The sequence below is a fragment of the Myxine glutinosa genome, chromosome 2 (genome assembly GCF_964187855.1).
Source record: "Myxine glutinosa chromosome 2, kmMyxGlut1.1, whole genome shotgun sequence".
Classification (NCBI taxonomy): domain Eukaryota; kingdom Metazoa; phylum Chordata; class Myxini; order Myxiniformes; family Myxinidae; genus Myxine; species Myxine glutinosa.
The window spans coordinates 235,361,999-235,377,223 of record NC_136262.1 but is presented as its reverse complement, the minus strand read 5'-3'; the positions used below and the strand labels follow the sequence as shown (position 1 = coordinate 235,377,223).

Here is a 15,225-nt window from a genome sequence, read left to right as displayed (position 1 = left end):
ATAGAGAGATAGAGAGATAGAGAGATAGAGAGATAGAGATAGAGATAGAGATATAGAGATAGAGATAGAGATAGAGATAGAGATGGAGATAGAGATAGAGATAAAGATAGAGAGAGAGAGAGAGAGAGAGAGAGAGAGAGAGAGAGAGAGAGAGAGAGAGAGAGAGAGAGAGAGAGATAGAGAGAAAGAGAGATAGAGAGATAGAGAGATAGAGAGATAGAGAGATAGAGATATAGAGATATAGAGAGATAGAGATAGAGAGATAGAGAGATAGAGATAGAGATAGAGATAGAGATAGAGAGAGAGAGAGATAGAGATAGAGATAGAGATAGAGATAGAGAGAGAGAGAGAGAGAGAGAGAGAGAGAGAGAGAGAGGAAAGAGGAGAGAGAGAGAGAGAGAGAGAGAGTATGAGAGTATGAGAGTGAGAGCAAAAAAGAGATGAGTACAAGAGAGACAGCATCAGATGCTTTTAACCGAAGTTATGGTCTGCCAAATGATTTTCAAAGGGCCTTTGATCCTTTGAACCCATTATCTTTGCATTGGATTCCATAATTTTCGCAAGTTTGATTGAAATCCTTTCAGATATTTCACAAACCGTTGAACATTTTTAGCTTTCATATTGCAGATATCTATTACTCATGACATTCTCTCAACCTGATTAGATCATGGAGGTGACTGGCTGAATTGTGTTGCCATGACGGCAACCATCTCGGTAACTTGGCTTGTGTACGAGATTTTTTAAAAATCAAAAAAAAAAATCAAGATTTAGCTTTCATATTGCACAGATCTATTCCTCATACCACACAAAAGTCGAGGGACCTGAAGTATCAGCTCCTTCTTATTTTAAAATCACCCAGAAAAGGAATCAATAGGTAATTGAAGTGCAATGCATGTGGATATTATTCACATATTATGTCGTACTAGCAGGAATACCCACCGTTGCCTGGTGATGTTTTAATCTTCTTGCCATTTTGAAGGAATCAAATTGTTTTTTTCTATTTTTGTGGGTACCGAAAACACTTCCCTACACCGAAGGAACATTTATATTTAATATTATATGATACAGTGGTGGCCAAAAATATTGGCACCCTTTTCAAATAACTCACAATTTTTTCTAAAAATAAGTTGAAATTGAATATTTGGTATTTGGTCTTATTTATTATTAAATAAGTATTTATTAAATAATTAAATTTATTAAATTTATTTTTAATTAATTTAATTTATTAAATTTAATAATTAAAATTATTTATTAAATAAGTCTTATTAAATAAGTATTTGGTCTCCACAATTATTTATTTCACTGTCAATATTACAGAACCTTTGTTTTTTATTCAGAACTTAATACACTATCGGTCAAAAGTTTTAGAACACCTCAATTTTTCCAGTTTTTATTGAAATTTACGCAGTTTAATGTCCAGTGAATAACCTGAAATGGCACAAAGGTAAGCAGTAAACTGCTCGAGGTAAAAAAAAAAAAGTTTAGGTCAGCAAAAACGGGAAAATAATGTAAATTGCACAATTATATTGTAAAAAAAGGCCTTCTTCAGGGAACAAGTAATGGGTTAACAACTTACAGCTGTTCTGCAGCAATGTAAGTAACTTAAGCCTTGAAAGTTGATGCAAACAATTCCTACAGGTGTCCCAACCTCTGCTGATTATTTGATTACAAACCCCCTGTCTGTATAAAAGCAGTATTGGAACAGACTGTTATTACACCCTCTGAAGCATTATTTGGACAATATTGCACTGCAGGAAGTAGTATATTGGAAACTGGAGGAAGCTCTGACAGGAAGAGGTCTGGCAGACCCAAAGCCACAACAGAATCAGAAGACAAGTTTCTGAGAGTCAACAGCTTGCGTGATAGGCGGCTCACAGGACAACAGCTTCAAGCACAGCATAACACTGGTCGAAGTAAGCAAGTCTCAGTTTCAACTGTGAAGAGAAGACTTCAAGCTGCAGGATTGACAGGTCGAGTGGCAGTAAGAAAGCCATTGCTAAGATGGCAAAATAAGGAAAAGAGGCTTGCCTGGGCCATGAAGGACTGCCAGTGGACTACTGAAGACTGGAAGAAGGTCTTATGGACCGATTAATCAAAATTTGTAATCTTTGGTTCATCACGCAGGGTTTTTGTATGCCATCAAGTAGGCGAAAGGATGGTTCCTCAGTGTGTGACACCAACTGTCAAACATGGAGGAGGAAGCGTGATGGTCTGGGGCTCTTTTGTTGGATCCAGAGTCGGCGACTTGCACAGAGTGACTGGCACCCTGAACCAAAAGGGCTACCACAGCATTTTGCAGCGCCATGCAATACCCTCTGGAATACGCCTAGTTGGTCAGGGGTTCATCCTACAGCAAGATAATGACCCTAAACACACCTCCAGGCTATGTCAAAACTACCTTCGAGGAAAAGAACAAGACGGTAGGCTTCAAATCATGGAATGGCCAGCACAGTCTCCTGACTTAAACCCCATCGAGCTGGTTTGGGATGAACTGGGCAGAAGGGTGAAAGCAAAGCAACCTACAAGTGCAACACATTTGTGGGAACTTCTGCAACAGTGTTGGGAAGAACTTCCCGAACAATATTTGATTTCCATTGTAGAAAGAATGCCACGAGTGTGTTCGGCGGTTATATCTGCAAAAGGTGGCTACTTTGCCGAGTCAAACATTTAAATTAAATTTTGTTAAACAAAATGATTCTATGATTTCTTTTTTTATCTCCAATTGTTTATTTGTTCTATGCTTAATTTCAGAGTACATTGAGACATTAAACTGCGTAAATTTCAATAAAAACTGGAAAAATTGAGGTGTTCTAAAACTTTTGACCAGTAGAGTATATCCTTTTAAATCAGAAAATAAAAAGAAATGGAATTTACAAAATTATTGACACCCTAGACTTAATATTTGGTAGCATGGCCTTTGGACAAAATAACTGCAGTCAAGTGCTTCCTATAGCCATGAATGAGCTTCCCACACCTCTCTACTGCCAGTTTGGCCCAATCTTCTTGTGCAAACTGCTCCAGTTCTCCCAGATTTGAAGGGTGCCTTCTCCCAACTGCTGTTTTCCGTTCTCCCCACAGGTGTTCAATGGGATTTCGATCTCGACTCATTGTTGGCCACTTCAGAACAGTCCAGCGTTTTGTCTTGAAGCATTCCTGGGTGCTTTTTAAAGTGTGCTCATGGGTCATTGTCCTGCTGCAAGATCGATGACCTTCAACCCAGCTTTCTGACACGAGGTTGAACATTGCACTCCAAAATGCCTGGGTAATCTGATTTCATGATGCCATGCACACATTCAAGGCACCCAGTGCCAGAGGCAGCACAGCAACCCCAAAACATCACTGAACCTCCTCAATGTTTGACTGTAGGGAAGGTGTTCTTTTCTTTGAAGGCTTCATCTTGTTTTCTGTAAACATTGTGATGATGTGCTTTACCAAAAAGCTCGAATTTGGTCTCATCTGTCCACGGGACATTCTCCCACTCTCCCAGAAGGGTTTTGGCTTGTTCAGGTGTGTTTTGGCAAACTCGTCGGGCTTTCTCAGCAGTAGGGTCCTCCTGGGTCTCCTACCATAGAACCCCTTTTCATTGAGTTGGCGACGGATGGTGCGAGCTGAAACTGTCGTACCTTGTGTCTGAAGGTTAGCTTGAATCTGTTTGGCAGTTGATTGAGGTGCTTTCTCAACCATTCGAACAATCCTTTGCTGCAATCTTCGATTAAGTTTTCTCTTGCGGCCACGTCCAGGGAGGACGGCTACAATGCCATGGGCCTTAAACTTCCTGATAACATTCCGTACGGTGGACACAGGAACATCCAGGTCTCTGGAGATAGACTTGTAGCCTTGACATTGTCCATACTTGGCCACAATCTTGTGTCTGACATCCTCCGACAGTTCTCTGGTTTTCTTTATTTTCTCCAGGCTCATTGATGTACACACAGTGACACAAAACAGCAGAATGACTGCTTTCTCTATTCAAACTGGTTGAGTGAGTGGTTTTTATATTGCAGGCACCTGCAACTCACCACAGGTGAGTTCAATTCCAAAGTAAAGGAGAATCACCTGCTTGAAATCAAATTATTTCTAACGTCTAAAAGGTGCCAATAATATTGTCCAGGCCATTTTTTTCAGCTTTTTTTGTTTTGTTCCACTGCAAACCAAAGAAATACATATGTGGATACCAAAAGATTTTTTAAATTTCAACAAATTTCTGGAAGAAATGGTGCATTATTTGAAACTAGAACAATGCGACTGTGTCACCAATATGCCTCCGCAGTCCGCATAGTCCCACAATGGGTAGATGCCATCACTCCGCATATGTATGGGTAGGGGATTACGTTTGTGAAGTTTAGTGTTGATCGGATAAGGTTCGTTTTTCTATCCAGGATGGCTGCCAAACCACGTGACCTATGACATCATTTTCAAATTATATGCAACAGTGCTGTTAGATGATATTTGTAAAATTTTGCATCGATAGGGTGAGCAGTTTCAGAGATATAATTATTTAATATTTTCCTTCAATCCAAAATGGCTGCCAAACCATGTGATCTATGATGTCATAAATTTAATATTTCAATACAAATGGGTTTTAGATCATGTGCATGCAATTTCAGATTTTTAGGATAAGGAATTCGATTAAAACATTTTTGTCTGGTATACCACTTCACCTATGATGTCATCATTATCAAGCTTTTGTTCCCTATTGGGAGTACTTGACAATGTGCCAAGTTTCCAATTTTTCCATTCAGTGGTTTCCGAGAAATAATATTTTAATTATTTGCTTTTAATCCAAGATGGCTGCCATACCACGTGACCTATGACGTCACAATTATAATAAAAACATTCTGCATGGGTGTCACTCCTACCCTGAAAGTTTTGTCTCAATCGGACATATGGTTTTTGAGAAAAAACGAGGTTTAGCCCGTATGGACGGACGGATGGAAAACCCGAAAAGAACATAATGCCGTCGCCGGAGGCATAAAAAGTGCAAGGGTGCCAATATATTTGGCCACGATTGTAACACTAACACAAACACACACAAACACACACACACACACACACACACACACACACAAATCTGGATAATTAAATATTACTTTACAAATAGCAACAAAGGCTGAGGCACCATAGAGCGATTCTTTAAAATCCAAAATACATATGCGGATTTTTTTAACGTCACCCCCCCCCCCCCCCCCCCAAAAGCCCTTTTTTTTTTTCAATTTTTTGTTGTTGTTGTTGCCCAAAACACTCCTGGCACTCACTGATGAACCCATGAAAGTTTGACGAAGATATCCATTCAGCCATCTTAGAGAAAAATGGCAACACAGACAGACAAACGGTTCTCTTACATTACAGAGACAATGAATGCCAAGGCAAACAAACACGAAGGGTTATGGTCCATGCAAGTGCATCAGAAAGTTGATATTCACTCTGCAAGATCTCTTTTACCTGAAGCCAATCTGGGAGATGCATTGAATCCATGTTCAAAGGAGCCATAGCTTCCTCTGGAAGCACGTCTTTACACAGCTTGGGCATTGGTGGGAGTGTCTTGGTGTTCTTGTACAACTATCAAACACAATCATAAAATCAGCTATACCGATGAGGTTAACTGGGTCTATTAAAAGTACAAAAACCTTCCAAAAACGAACAACGCAATTTTTCTACTTGACAGTATAAAGAAAATTCAACTCAACATTATCTAATGCATATACAGTATATACAGTAACCCCCGCTCTAGCAGGGAAAATGGCCTTAAAATGCATGTTGTTGTGTTGTTGTATATACAGTATAATGACTGACATTTTGTAAGTACAGTATTTTAATTATTATAGGTTAAGTTTTCATCCCTGTCTGTCTGATGTGAGCAGGATATCTCAAACAGTATGGACGGATTCGAAAAACAACAACTTGGCGGACATTTTGGTGTGTGATCAGGATGAATTGATTTGATTTTGGTTAAGATCTAGATCTGGATATGATAATTTTTGAGTGATTGTTCACCATTGCGAGATGGGGACAAAAACGATATACAATTCAAAAGGTTGTGGAAGGATTATGACAAATATGGATGATTTTGCTGGATGATTTTGAGTAGGTGACAAGAACAAGCAGATTATATTTTAGTTTAGGTCTGAATGCAGATCTGGCCTATCAGTGAACTGCGACTCATTGGGAGTGACAAAATCTGTCAATTTCCTGACCCAGATCTCAGTCAATGGAGCATCTTCTCTTCTCGACTTGGTTATGACAAACTTCCCTGCAAATGTCTGCTGCTCTTATTCTGCTCCAAACGGTCGGTTCTTCTGATTATTTGCTTGTTAAAGTGGATATCTCTCTGGCCATTCTCAGAGAGCCACCGCAGCGTCGACGAGTCTGGCATTTCACTCAGGCCGACTGGCTTGATCTTCAAGCAGTTGATGACTGGGCATCCTCCGTCATACGAAGTCCTTTCTGGACATTTCTGAGCTCCTCACCACATACAAAGCTTTCATCTGCAGCTCAATGGAATACTGCTCTCCCCTCTGGCTGGTGCTCCTGCCTCACACCTAGCTCGGCTTCACGCGGTTGAAACCAAAGCACTCAGAATCATTGGAATCTCCCGCGATTAAGCTGATTCTGAGGGCCTTTCTCTCTCTCACCGCAGGCAGGTTGGTGGTCTTTCTGTCTTCTACCGACTCCTCTCCGGCCTTGCTCCTCCAGCTCTCTCTGGGCTTTGTCACAGCTAGTGTTTTGTATCTCCTTCGACAGGAGGGTTACACCCAATACTGTGACGGGTTGGATGAGGGACAGGTTCCAATGTCAGTAGAAGACTGGTGTGCTAGCCGAGCTGATACAAGTCCCCAGTTCAAGTTCTGGTCGATTATCCTGCAGCTGGAACTGGAAATCATGATCTACGTGAGATCGCTACGCGAGGGCGACTTCATGCTCTACATCGATGCCTTGACCAAGATTGTACCCCGGTTCTTTGCCCTGGGGCACACAAATTACGCAAGGTGGATTCCAGTTCACTTGCGTGACATGGTGGCACTCGAAGACAAGCATCCAGATGTGTTCGCAGAGTTCATGGCTGGGAACTTCTCAGTGAAGAAGACAACACATGCATTCTCTGCTTTGGCCATCGACCAGGCACATGAGCAGAATAACGCATCAGTGAAAGGCGATGGCGGAGCAGTCGGACTGACTGAGAATCCTGCAGCATTGCGGCGCTGGATGGTGTCCGGTCCTGAGATGGCAAGAGTGATTGCTGAGTTCCAAGCCACAGCAGAGATGAGAACAAAGAAGACTGATTCCAGGCACCATGAGCAGACAAAGCATACACAGCTGGCGTTTGCTTGAGATGTGAAGTCACTCTCTGGTGTCATGAGAGAGATGGGGAACCCCTTCTGTGATGACAGCAATGATCTCCTGGTACTAGACAGCAGGGACCTGGCAGACCCAGCAGTCATCAACACTGTGCGCCAGATCGATAAGCTGGGGCAGGAGCAGTACCACACGTATGCCAATGAGCGGCTTGTGTCCCCCAAATATTCCTGCAGGACGCACAACATCTGCCAGCAACCCACTTCTACTGAAACTGCCAAAATCAAGACTCTCTGCTTACCTTCACTCCTCTTTTCTCCCGCCTCTGGAACAAACTCCCACACTCTCTTCAATCCCTCTCCTCCCTTATCTCCTGTCTTAGCTTATCTTGGCTCTTATCTTGGCTCTTATCTTCCCCCATCCAAAACCTTGATCTTTTCCACCCCTGTTAAAACACCCCAAATCCACCTCTTTCAATCCCCAACTTCTTTCCTGAAATTCCTAGAAGTGTTCATTGCTTTATAGTTTATACCATGTACCCCACCCCAGCCCTCCCCCTTCCACAGATCTACCGATGTCCCTGTTCTCTTCTGTTGTTGTGCTTTTGTGCTTCCCTCTCTCTCCTCCTCTTGTCTCCTGCTCCCTTCATTGCATGTTTTATGTGTCTGTACATGTTTTCATGTTCAATGTGTTAGCTCTTACACGAGCCTCGATACTGGGAAAAAAATATATATATATATATATTTACAAAACTTCAACTGTTCAGCCTGGCTGAATTCTCTACAGAGTGCCATTCTAGTCGTGTATGTTTTGAGGAATTATATTTTAATGATAGCCAAGGAATTTACAAAATCTCCTTTATAAATGTACACTCGACAAACTTTGGCTGGTAACAAAAGAAACGTATCCTTTCTGCCTCAGCAAAGTTCAAACATCTTGGGGAACGTGAAGAGAAAGATTCAAACGCAGCCTTATGAGTACAAAATATTTAGATGGCCCAGCACGTCATTTCAATAAACTCCATTACCTTAATGGCATTGTCCTCAGCTTGTCTCGCCATCGCATTCTTTATCCTGATGTATATTTGCTGTGGGCTCTTGAAAGACATCAGGTACTGACTGATAAGGGCCTTGGGATTGCTGCTGCCTTCAAAATGCTTCAAACCAAGAGCTAACAAGCTGAAAGGTATTAAAAACAGAATCAGATTAAAATTCGATACACATTTATATGTTTGAGAGGTATGGCTCAGCTGCACGAATTGTGCAAAAAGGATTAAAAGTCAGATGAGGTCAAACAGCGTGTTTGTATTAAAAATATTGATTACTGCATGCAAAATATAGGAAATATTCTAATGCCAATTCAGAATGGTTATTTAAAAAATAATCCAAAGTTGAAGTGATTGTCGACACCATGTTTGCAATCTGATCTCAAACATTTAAACGACTGGGATTAATAACGTATAACAAAGTTGGACATCATCATTCCCAGGTTCCAATTCTTCCCATGCAACTCTGTAATCCATTCAAAGTTGTCAGTCATTGTGCAGATTTGAAAAAATATGGTTACATAAAAGTCTGGCAAAAACACATTTAAAACAAGAACGAGCAATCAGAGATTACAGACCCTAGCCAGGACGTGTTTTTAGTGTTTTTTAAGGCTTTTGTGTTAAAACAAATATGGCGGCCAAACCACGTGATCGCTGACGTCATCATTATTTTTTTTCCCCTCCACCAATTTATACCTACATGATGCTCAAGAAATTTCATCTTGATCAGATAAAGTTTTGTACTTGTGAAATTATGACGTCATAATGGATAACATATTTTATTCCCCATGGAGAGTTCTTTACAATGAGCCACATCTCAATTTTTTCTATTCAGCGTTTTCGGAGATATAGAGGTGCAATATTTTTCGGTTTTTCCAAGATGTCGGCCGAACCACGTGACATATGACGTCATAATTATCATTAAAAAATTATGCAGGTGGAAGTGTACCTATGGTGAAAATTTCCTGTCAATCGGACCAACGGTTGCAGAGAAAATCATATTATTCTGTGCGGACAAACAAACAGACAAACAGACAGAGACAGACAAACGGACTCAAATGCAATACCCTCTCCTCTGGCGAGGGTAACAATTGGCATTAAATAATGTATGGAGGCACAAAATTATGATCGAAGTGTAAAGCAAAGAGCTTACCATGCATTATGCTAACCCATTGTGCTTAGGATTAAGTATTGGTCAGAAGAAGAGTGGACATATGTTGTGTGCAGGAGACGAGATGGAAGGGAAGTGGTGTGAGAATGGTGAAGGGCAGGCAGGGACAGAAATACAAGTTTGTGTGGCAAGGGTGCCCAGAAGGCGTGAATGGTGTTGGTGTCCTGTTTTCTGAGGAGTTTGCAGACAGTGTGGTGAGTGTGACGAGAGTGAATGAAAGATTGATGATGGTGAAAATGATGATTGGAAAGCTCTCGGTGAACGTCATCTCGGGATATGCTCCGCAGGTTGGTCGGAGCGATGAAGAGAAGGACAAGTTCTGGTGTGCAATATAGAAGCTGATGGAAAACGTGAAAGATAAGGAAGTTGTTGTGTTAGGAGGAGACCTAAATGGACATGCGGGAAGGAGTATGGACGGTTTTGAGGGAGTTCATGGGGGTTACGGATATGGTGTGAGAAATGGAGAAGGTGAAAGGATTTTGGAGTTTCCTGATGGAGCTGATTTGTAATACTCTGATCCAGAAAGAGGATAATAAGCTTGTTACATACACGTCAGGTGGGTCGACGACAACTGTTGACTACCTGCTGGTGCGAAGGCGAGATAGGGGGCACCTCCAGGACACAATGGTGATCCCGGGGGAGGAGGCTGTTTCACAGCACCACTTGGTTGTCTGCGACATAAGGGTGAAAGGTGCGATGACAGCTCGGCGGGTGAAGTACCAACCGACAATGAAGGTGTGGAGGTTGAAAGAGGTGACAGTGAGGGAGGCATTAAAAGAGAGGCTGAGTATGGTAGAGGATGATGTGGTTGAGCTTGAAAGTGGTTGGATGTCAATGAAAGATAGTCTGTTGGGAGCCGTTGGTGAGGTATGTGGATGGACAAAAGGACCACCGAGGCACTCGGAAACATGGTGGTGGGATGATGAAGTTGGAAAGAAGATTGACGAGAAGAGGAAGAAGTTCAAGGAGTGGCAGAAGGCGAAGGGTATGGGGGCAGAAAAGGCAGAGTATGAAAGTTATAAGGCAGCCAAAAAGCCTGCAAAGAAATAGGTAGCAAAGGCGCAGGAGGCATGGAGGAAAATGTTCGGAGAACGCTTGGATTTGGAAGAGGGTCAGAGAGCGGTATTCAGGATTGCAAAGCAGATAGCGAAAGAGAGGTGTGATGTGATGGGGGTGAGTTGCTTGAAGGATGAAGCGGGAAAAATCGTTGTGGACCCAGATGGAATTAAAGGAAGATGGAAAAGATATATGGAAATACTGTTGAATGCAGAGAATGAATGGGATGGCAACATAGAGAGTAACCCAGTTTTAGGACCGGCAGAGAAGATAACCGAGAAGGAAGTTGAGGAAGCGATAAAAGCAATGAAGAGTAGAAAAGCGGGAGGGCCGACAGGAGTTGTGGGAGATATGTTGAAGGCAGCAGGAAGTTGGGGTGTGAAGAGAATGACAGAGATCTGCAATCTGGTGGTGAAAGAAGGCCGCATTCCAGTGGCTTGGGAAATGAGTACCCACATCCCTCTATACAAGGGGAAAGGTGACCCTTTGGACTGTGGCTCGTATCGAGCGATAAAGTTGTTGGAGCATTGAATGAAGGTATTGGAAAGGGTGTTGGAGAGGAGGATAAGGAAGAAAGTGAAGATTGACGAAATGCAGTTTGGATTTATGCCAGGAAGAGGAATGACAGACGCGCTTTTTATTGTGAGGCAGTTGCAGGAGAAGTACATGGAGAAGAGGAAGAAGTTGTTTCTTGGGCTTGTTGATCTGGAGAAAGCATTCAATGGGGTTCCACGTGAAGTAGTGACATGGGCATTGAGGAAGTTAGGAGTGGAGGAATGGTTGATCAGAGTAGTGATGGCAATGTACAATAGAGCGTGCACAGCTGTAAGGACGAAGGACGGGAACAGTGGTGAGTTTGAGGTGAAGGTGGGAGTGCATCAGGGGTCGGTACTAAGTCCACTACTATTTGTAGCTGTGATGGAGGTGCTGGCTCGGAACGTAAAGGAGTGTTTACCGTGGGAGTTGTTGTATGCAGATGATCTGGTGTTGATTGCAGAAAGTATGGATGGACTGAAGGAGAAGGTGAACAAGTGGAAGGGATGTATGGAGCCAAAATGTCTGAAGGTGAATATCGGAAAAACGAAGGTGATGGCAAGTGGTAAAGCATGTGGTGAGGTGGAAAGAACTGGGAAGTGGCAGTGTGCTGTGTGCAGGAAGGGTGTCGGAGTGAATTCCATTCAATGTACAATGTGCGCGGAGTGGGTTCATAAAAAATGTAGTGGTTTGAGAGGGTCATTAACCAGTGTGGCAGGTACATTCAAGTGTAAGGTGTGCACAGAGGGAGCTGCAGATGGAGGAAATGTTGAGATGGATCTTGGAGACGGCGTGAAGCTGGAAGGTGTGAAAACATTTTGTTACCTCGGAGACATGCTGAATGGAGAAGGTGGATCAGACTCGGCAACGGTTGCTGGAGTGAGATGTGCATGAAAGAAGTTTCGGGAACTGAGTGGCATGCTGACGAGGAGGGGAGTGTCGTTGAAGCTGAAGGGAAAGGTGTATGCTGCATGTGTGAGAAGTGTTATGATTTATGGGAGCGAGACATGGGTAATGAACGTAGAGCACCAACGAAGGCTGGAAGGGGTGGAAATGCGAATGGTTCGGTGGATGTGTGGAGTATCGTTGAGAGAGAGGAAGACAAATGATGAATTGCGAAAGATGATGGGAATAGAGCCTGTGATGGATGCTGTGAAGAGAAACAGTTTGAGATGGTTTGGTCATGTGTTGAGGAAGGATGAAAGTGACTGGTTGAGAAGAGTGATGGAAATGAATGTAGAAGGAAGTAGAGGACGGGGAAGACCGAGAAAGACTTGGCTAAAAATGGTAGAAGAAGAAATGCGGGCAAGGGAGTTAACAAGGGGAGATGCAGAAAATAGGGCAAAATGGAGAAGATTGTCATGGGGACCCCAAGGCTAACCCACGCTCTTGCAGGGAAAATGGCCTTAAAATGCCTGTTGTTGTCCTGTTGTATTGTGCTTAGGATTCTTCGGCCTGTTCAACTTGTTCACGGATGCAGAACGGTACTAGCCTCCACGATTAAGACTGATACACATTAGATCGTTTATAGATGCAAGAAGGTAAAGAGATTACAAACTCGCTGTTTCTAATAATTACAATGGAAAACATGTTGTAGAATTGCTTTCAATCCCCAATCATAGGCAAATTATACACTGCATACTTCAACTCCAGCTGTTACATCATTGAACTCACTTGTCTTCGCCTTTGGTAAAAAATGTTTTTTGCTTCTTGGAAGCTGGTTTTAGCATGCGAGTGGGCAGCAGCTCTGGGTACATGAACACGCTGCTGCTTGCAATAGTCATGGCCGTTCGATGAGCAAGTGGCCCTGCTTTTCCTGAAAGATAAACACAAGTCATTGCCAGAGCCCTTTGTTCCAAAGCAATCTTCTTAAAGAGGATTCCAAATGCTCAGACCACAATGCTAATCTATCCCTACATACTCTATAAATCAGAAAAAGACACATCATATCTATTTTCTAAAGTAATTTTGAGAATAATGTCGAAATCTTCTTCTTTTTCACATATAGCCATGACATCACACTCGGAAACCGACAGGCCGCCATATCAATACTTTGTACGGCCACATTGCAGTACAATTTAACTCAAACGCCGAATAATTTTCGAATTTCGACAAATATGCCTCGTGGATACGTCCTTAGTGGTTGTAGTAATACAAACCGGGATGGTTTCATGCTACACCAATGGCTGAAAGATCCGAGGATTGCCAGAAATTGGATGAGGTATGTCCGAAATACCCCGAGTGTGGATCGGGCCTCCAAGATGTTCGCTTTTGTACTTGGAACATTTGACAGAGTAATCTTATGAAACAACAGAGATGGCTATAACTTGTGGTTATACGCCCCCACAATTAAGCATAGGAAACAGCCGTCGCTCGAAAGTGCAAAACCATATCTACCCAGAGACCAGCACATGTGCACAGGCGATTTGAGTGGTGAATCGAACACCTGTTTTGGGCTTGCCGGCAACCGATCTCACCGAGCAACCATGCCTCTCTCCCCCTCCTCCCCCCCCGTCACTAGGGAGGGACATCGACAGGTTCACGGAAGAACACAGCACGAACACGAAGGTGGGGCATGGACCCGGCACGACACAGCACAGACATGACAAAGCATGACCACAGGCACAAATGGCGTCCCAGGAAAGTTTGAAAGAGGATGCTCCTGTAACATTCAGGAGACTGGGTCCAGCCTCGTTTACTGGGCGGTGGTATCCCAGTGTGCATGGACAGTGTCCAAGTGTGCATGGGCAGTGTCCAAGTGTGCCTGTGTCATGCCATATTTTCCAGTGTATTAACTGTGACCGTGTATTAACACATAACCTCTGTTTTTCACCCTCCAAAAAAAAGATCATGCTCCCGGCAAAGCTTGATGATGTAGGACTGCAAGTGCGTAGTCGCATCAGCCATGTCATCGGGTACATGTTGGGAGATGTGTGTACGGCGTTAAACCGACAAATCATGGCGCGCCATGAAAATGTAGGCCCACGACGGGCTGTTTGTGAAGTCCCCAAAGTCATCCTCCTTAGCTAAGCTCTTCACCTTTAGCCTGAGAGCTGAGTTGTAAATGAAAAACGTGTAAATTCAAACTAATTCCCCATTATAAAAGGCAGAGGTTAGGGTGAGTGCTGCCTCAATCCTCATCTTATTGTCCTATTTTTACTATTATAGTAGTTGATTTTATTTAAATTGCAACGTTTAAGATCCACCTGGCATTCCTTTTCCAGCAGTAGAAAGTCTTCATTTGAGAGCTCCTCCTGGTACGAGTCCAGCAACTCCTCTACATCACCCTCCTCCACCTCATCACCCTCCAACCAAGATCACTTGTACTTACATAGTTTTACATAATTTTGAAAGCTCTAAACGTTCCCTGATATGTAGAATATACTGGTACATGTATGACAATTGGAATATAATTGAAAATCAGTATTGATTGTTTGTAAGGCATTCACCCTTTTATTCCTCTTTTTCCCTGCCTCTGGAACAAACTCCCACACTCTATTCAATCCCACTCCTCCCTTGAGGTCATCCAAAACCTTGATCTTTTCTACCCCCGTTAATCCATCTCAATTCCACCTCTTTCAAATTCCGTTTTATTTCCTGAAAGTCCTAGTAGTGTCCATCTTGTTTATCCCGTGTACCCCATCCCAGCTCTCTCCCTTCAACAGATCTCCCGATGTCCCTGTTCTCTATTGTTGTTGTGCTTCCCTCTCTCTCCCCTCTTGTCTCCCGCTCCCTTTATTATATGTTCTATGTGTTAGTTCTTACAGAAGCTTTGACTTAGTATACAAAAATAAAAATAAAATTTTTGGTATATATCTGTATTAACCACACCCCTAACTTTTAACTTTTTTGCCGATAAAAAGTGCGGTTAATACACAGGAAAATAAGATACAGTAATATAACTGATTTATCAATTAATACAAAATCCCTGATAAACATCAATTTAACGAGAAAAAAAAAAAACTGACCAATCTGTATTGAACATGTGACCGGCGTTTTCATCTGCACGACAAACATATCACCGCAGTCCTCACTAACACCATGTTTGTCTGAATCGCTCGCACAAGGCTCGAAACGAAAGCTCCACAACTCCTCCAAAAGCGTTTTCATCACTAATTTTGCTCCA

The 15,225-nt window shown here is 42.6% G+C and overlaps 1 protein-coding gene across 3 annotated transcripts in view; it reads right to left on the bottom strand.

Moving 5' to 3' along the window:
* The window catches only part of LOC137420737 (GON-4-like protein), a 177,833-nt gene that overhangs the window by 41,120 nt on the left and 121,488 nt on the right, over positions 1–15,225 (bottom strand). For all 3 annotated transcript variants that reach the window (XM_078772346.1, XM_078772347.1, XM_068106068.2), the window contains 3 exons: positions 12,774–12,915; positions 8,321–8,471; positions 5,443–5,559 (listed from right to left, as the gene is read on the bottom strand). In XM_078772346.1, coding sequence (XP_078628472.1) covers positions 5,443–5,559; positions 8,321–8,471; positions 12,774–12,915 — 410 coding nt within the window. The remainder of the gene's footprint in view (positions 1–5,442; positions 5,560–8,320; positions 8,472–12,773; positions 12,916–15,225) is intronic.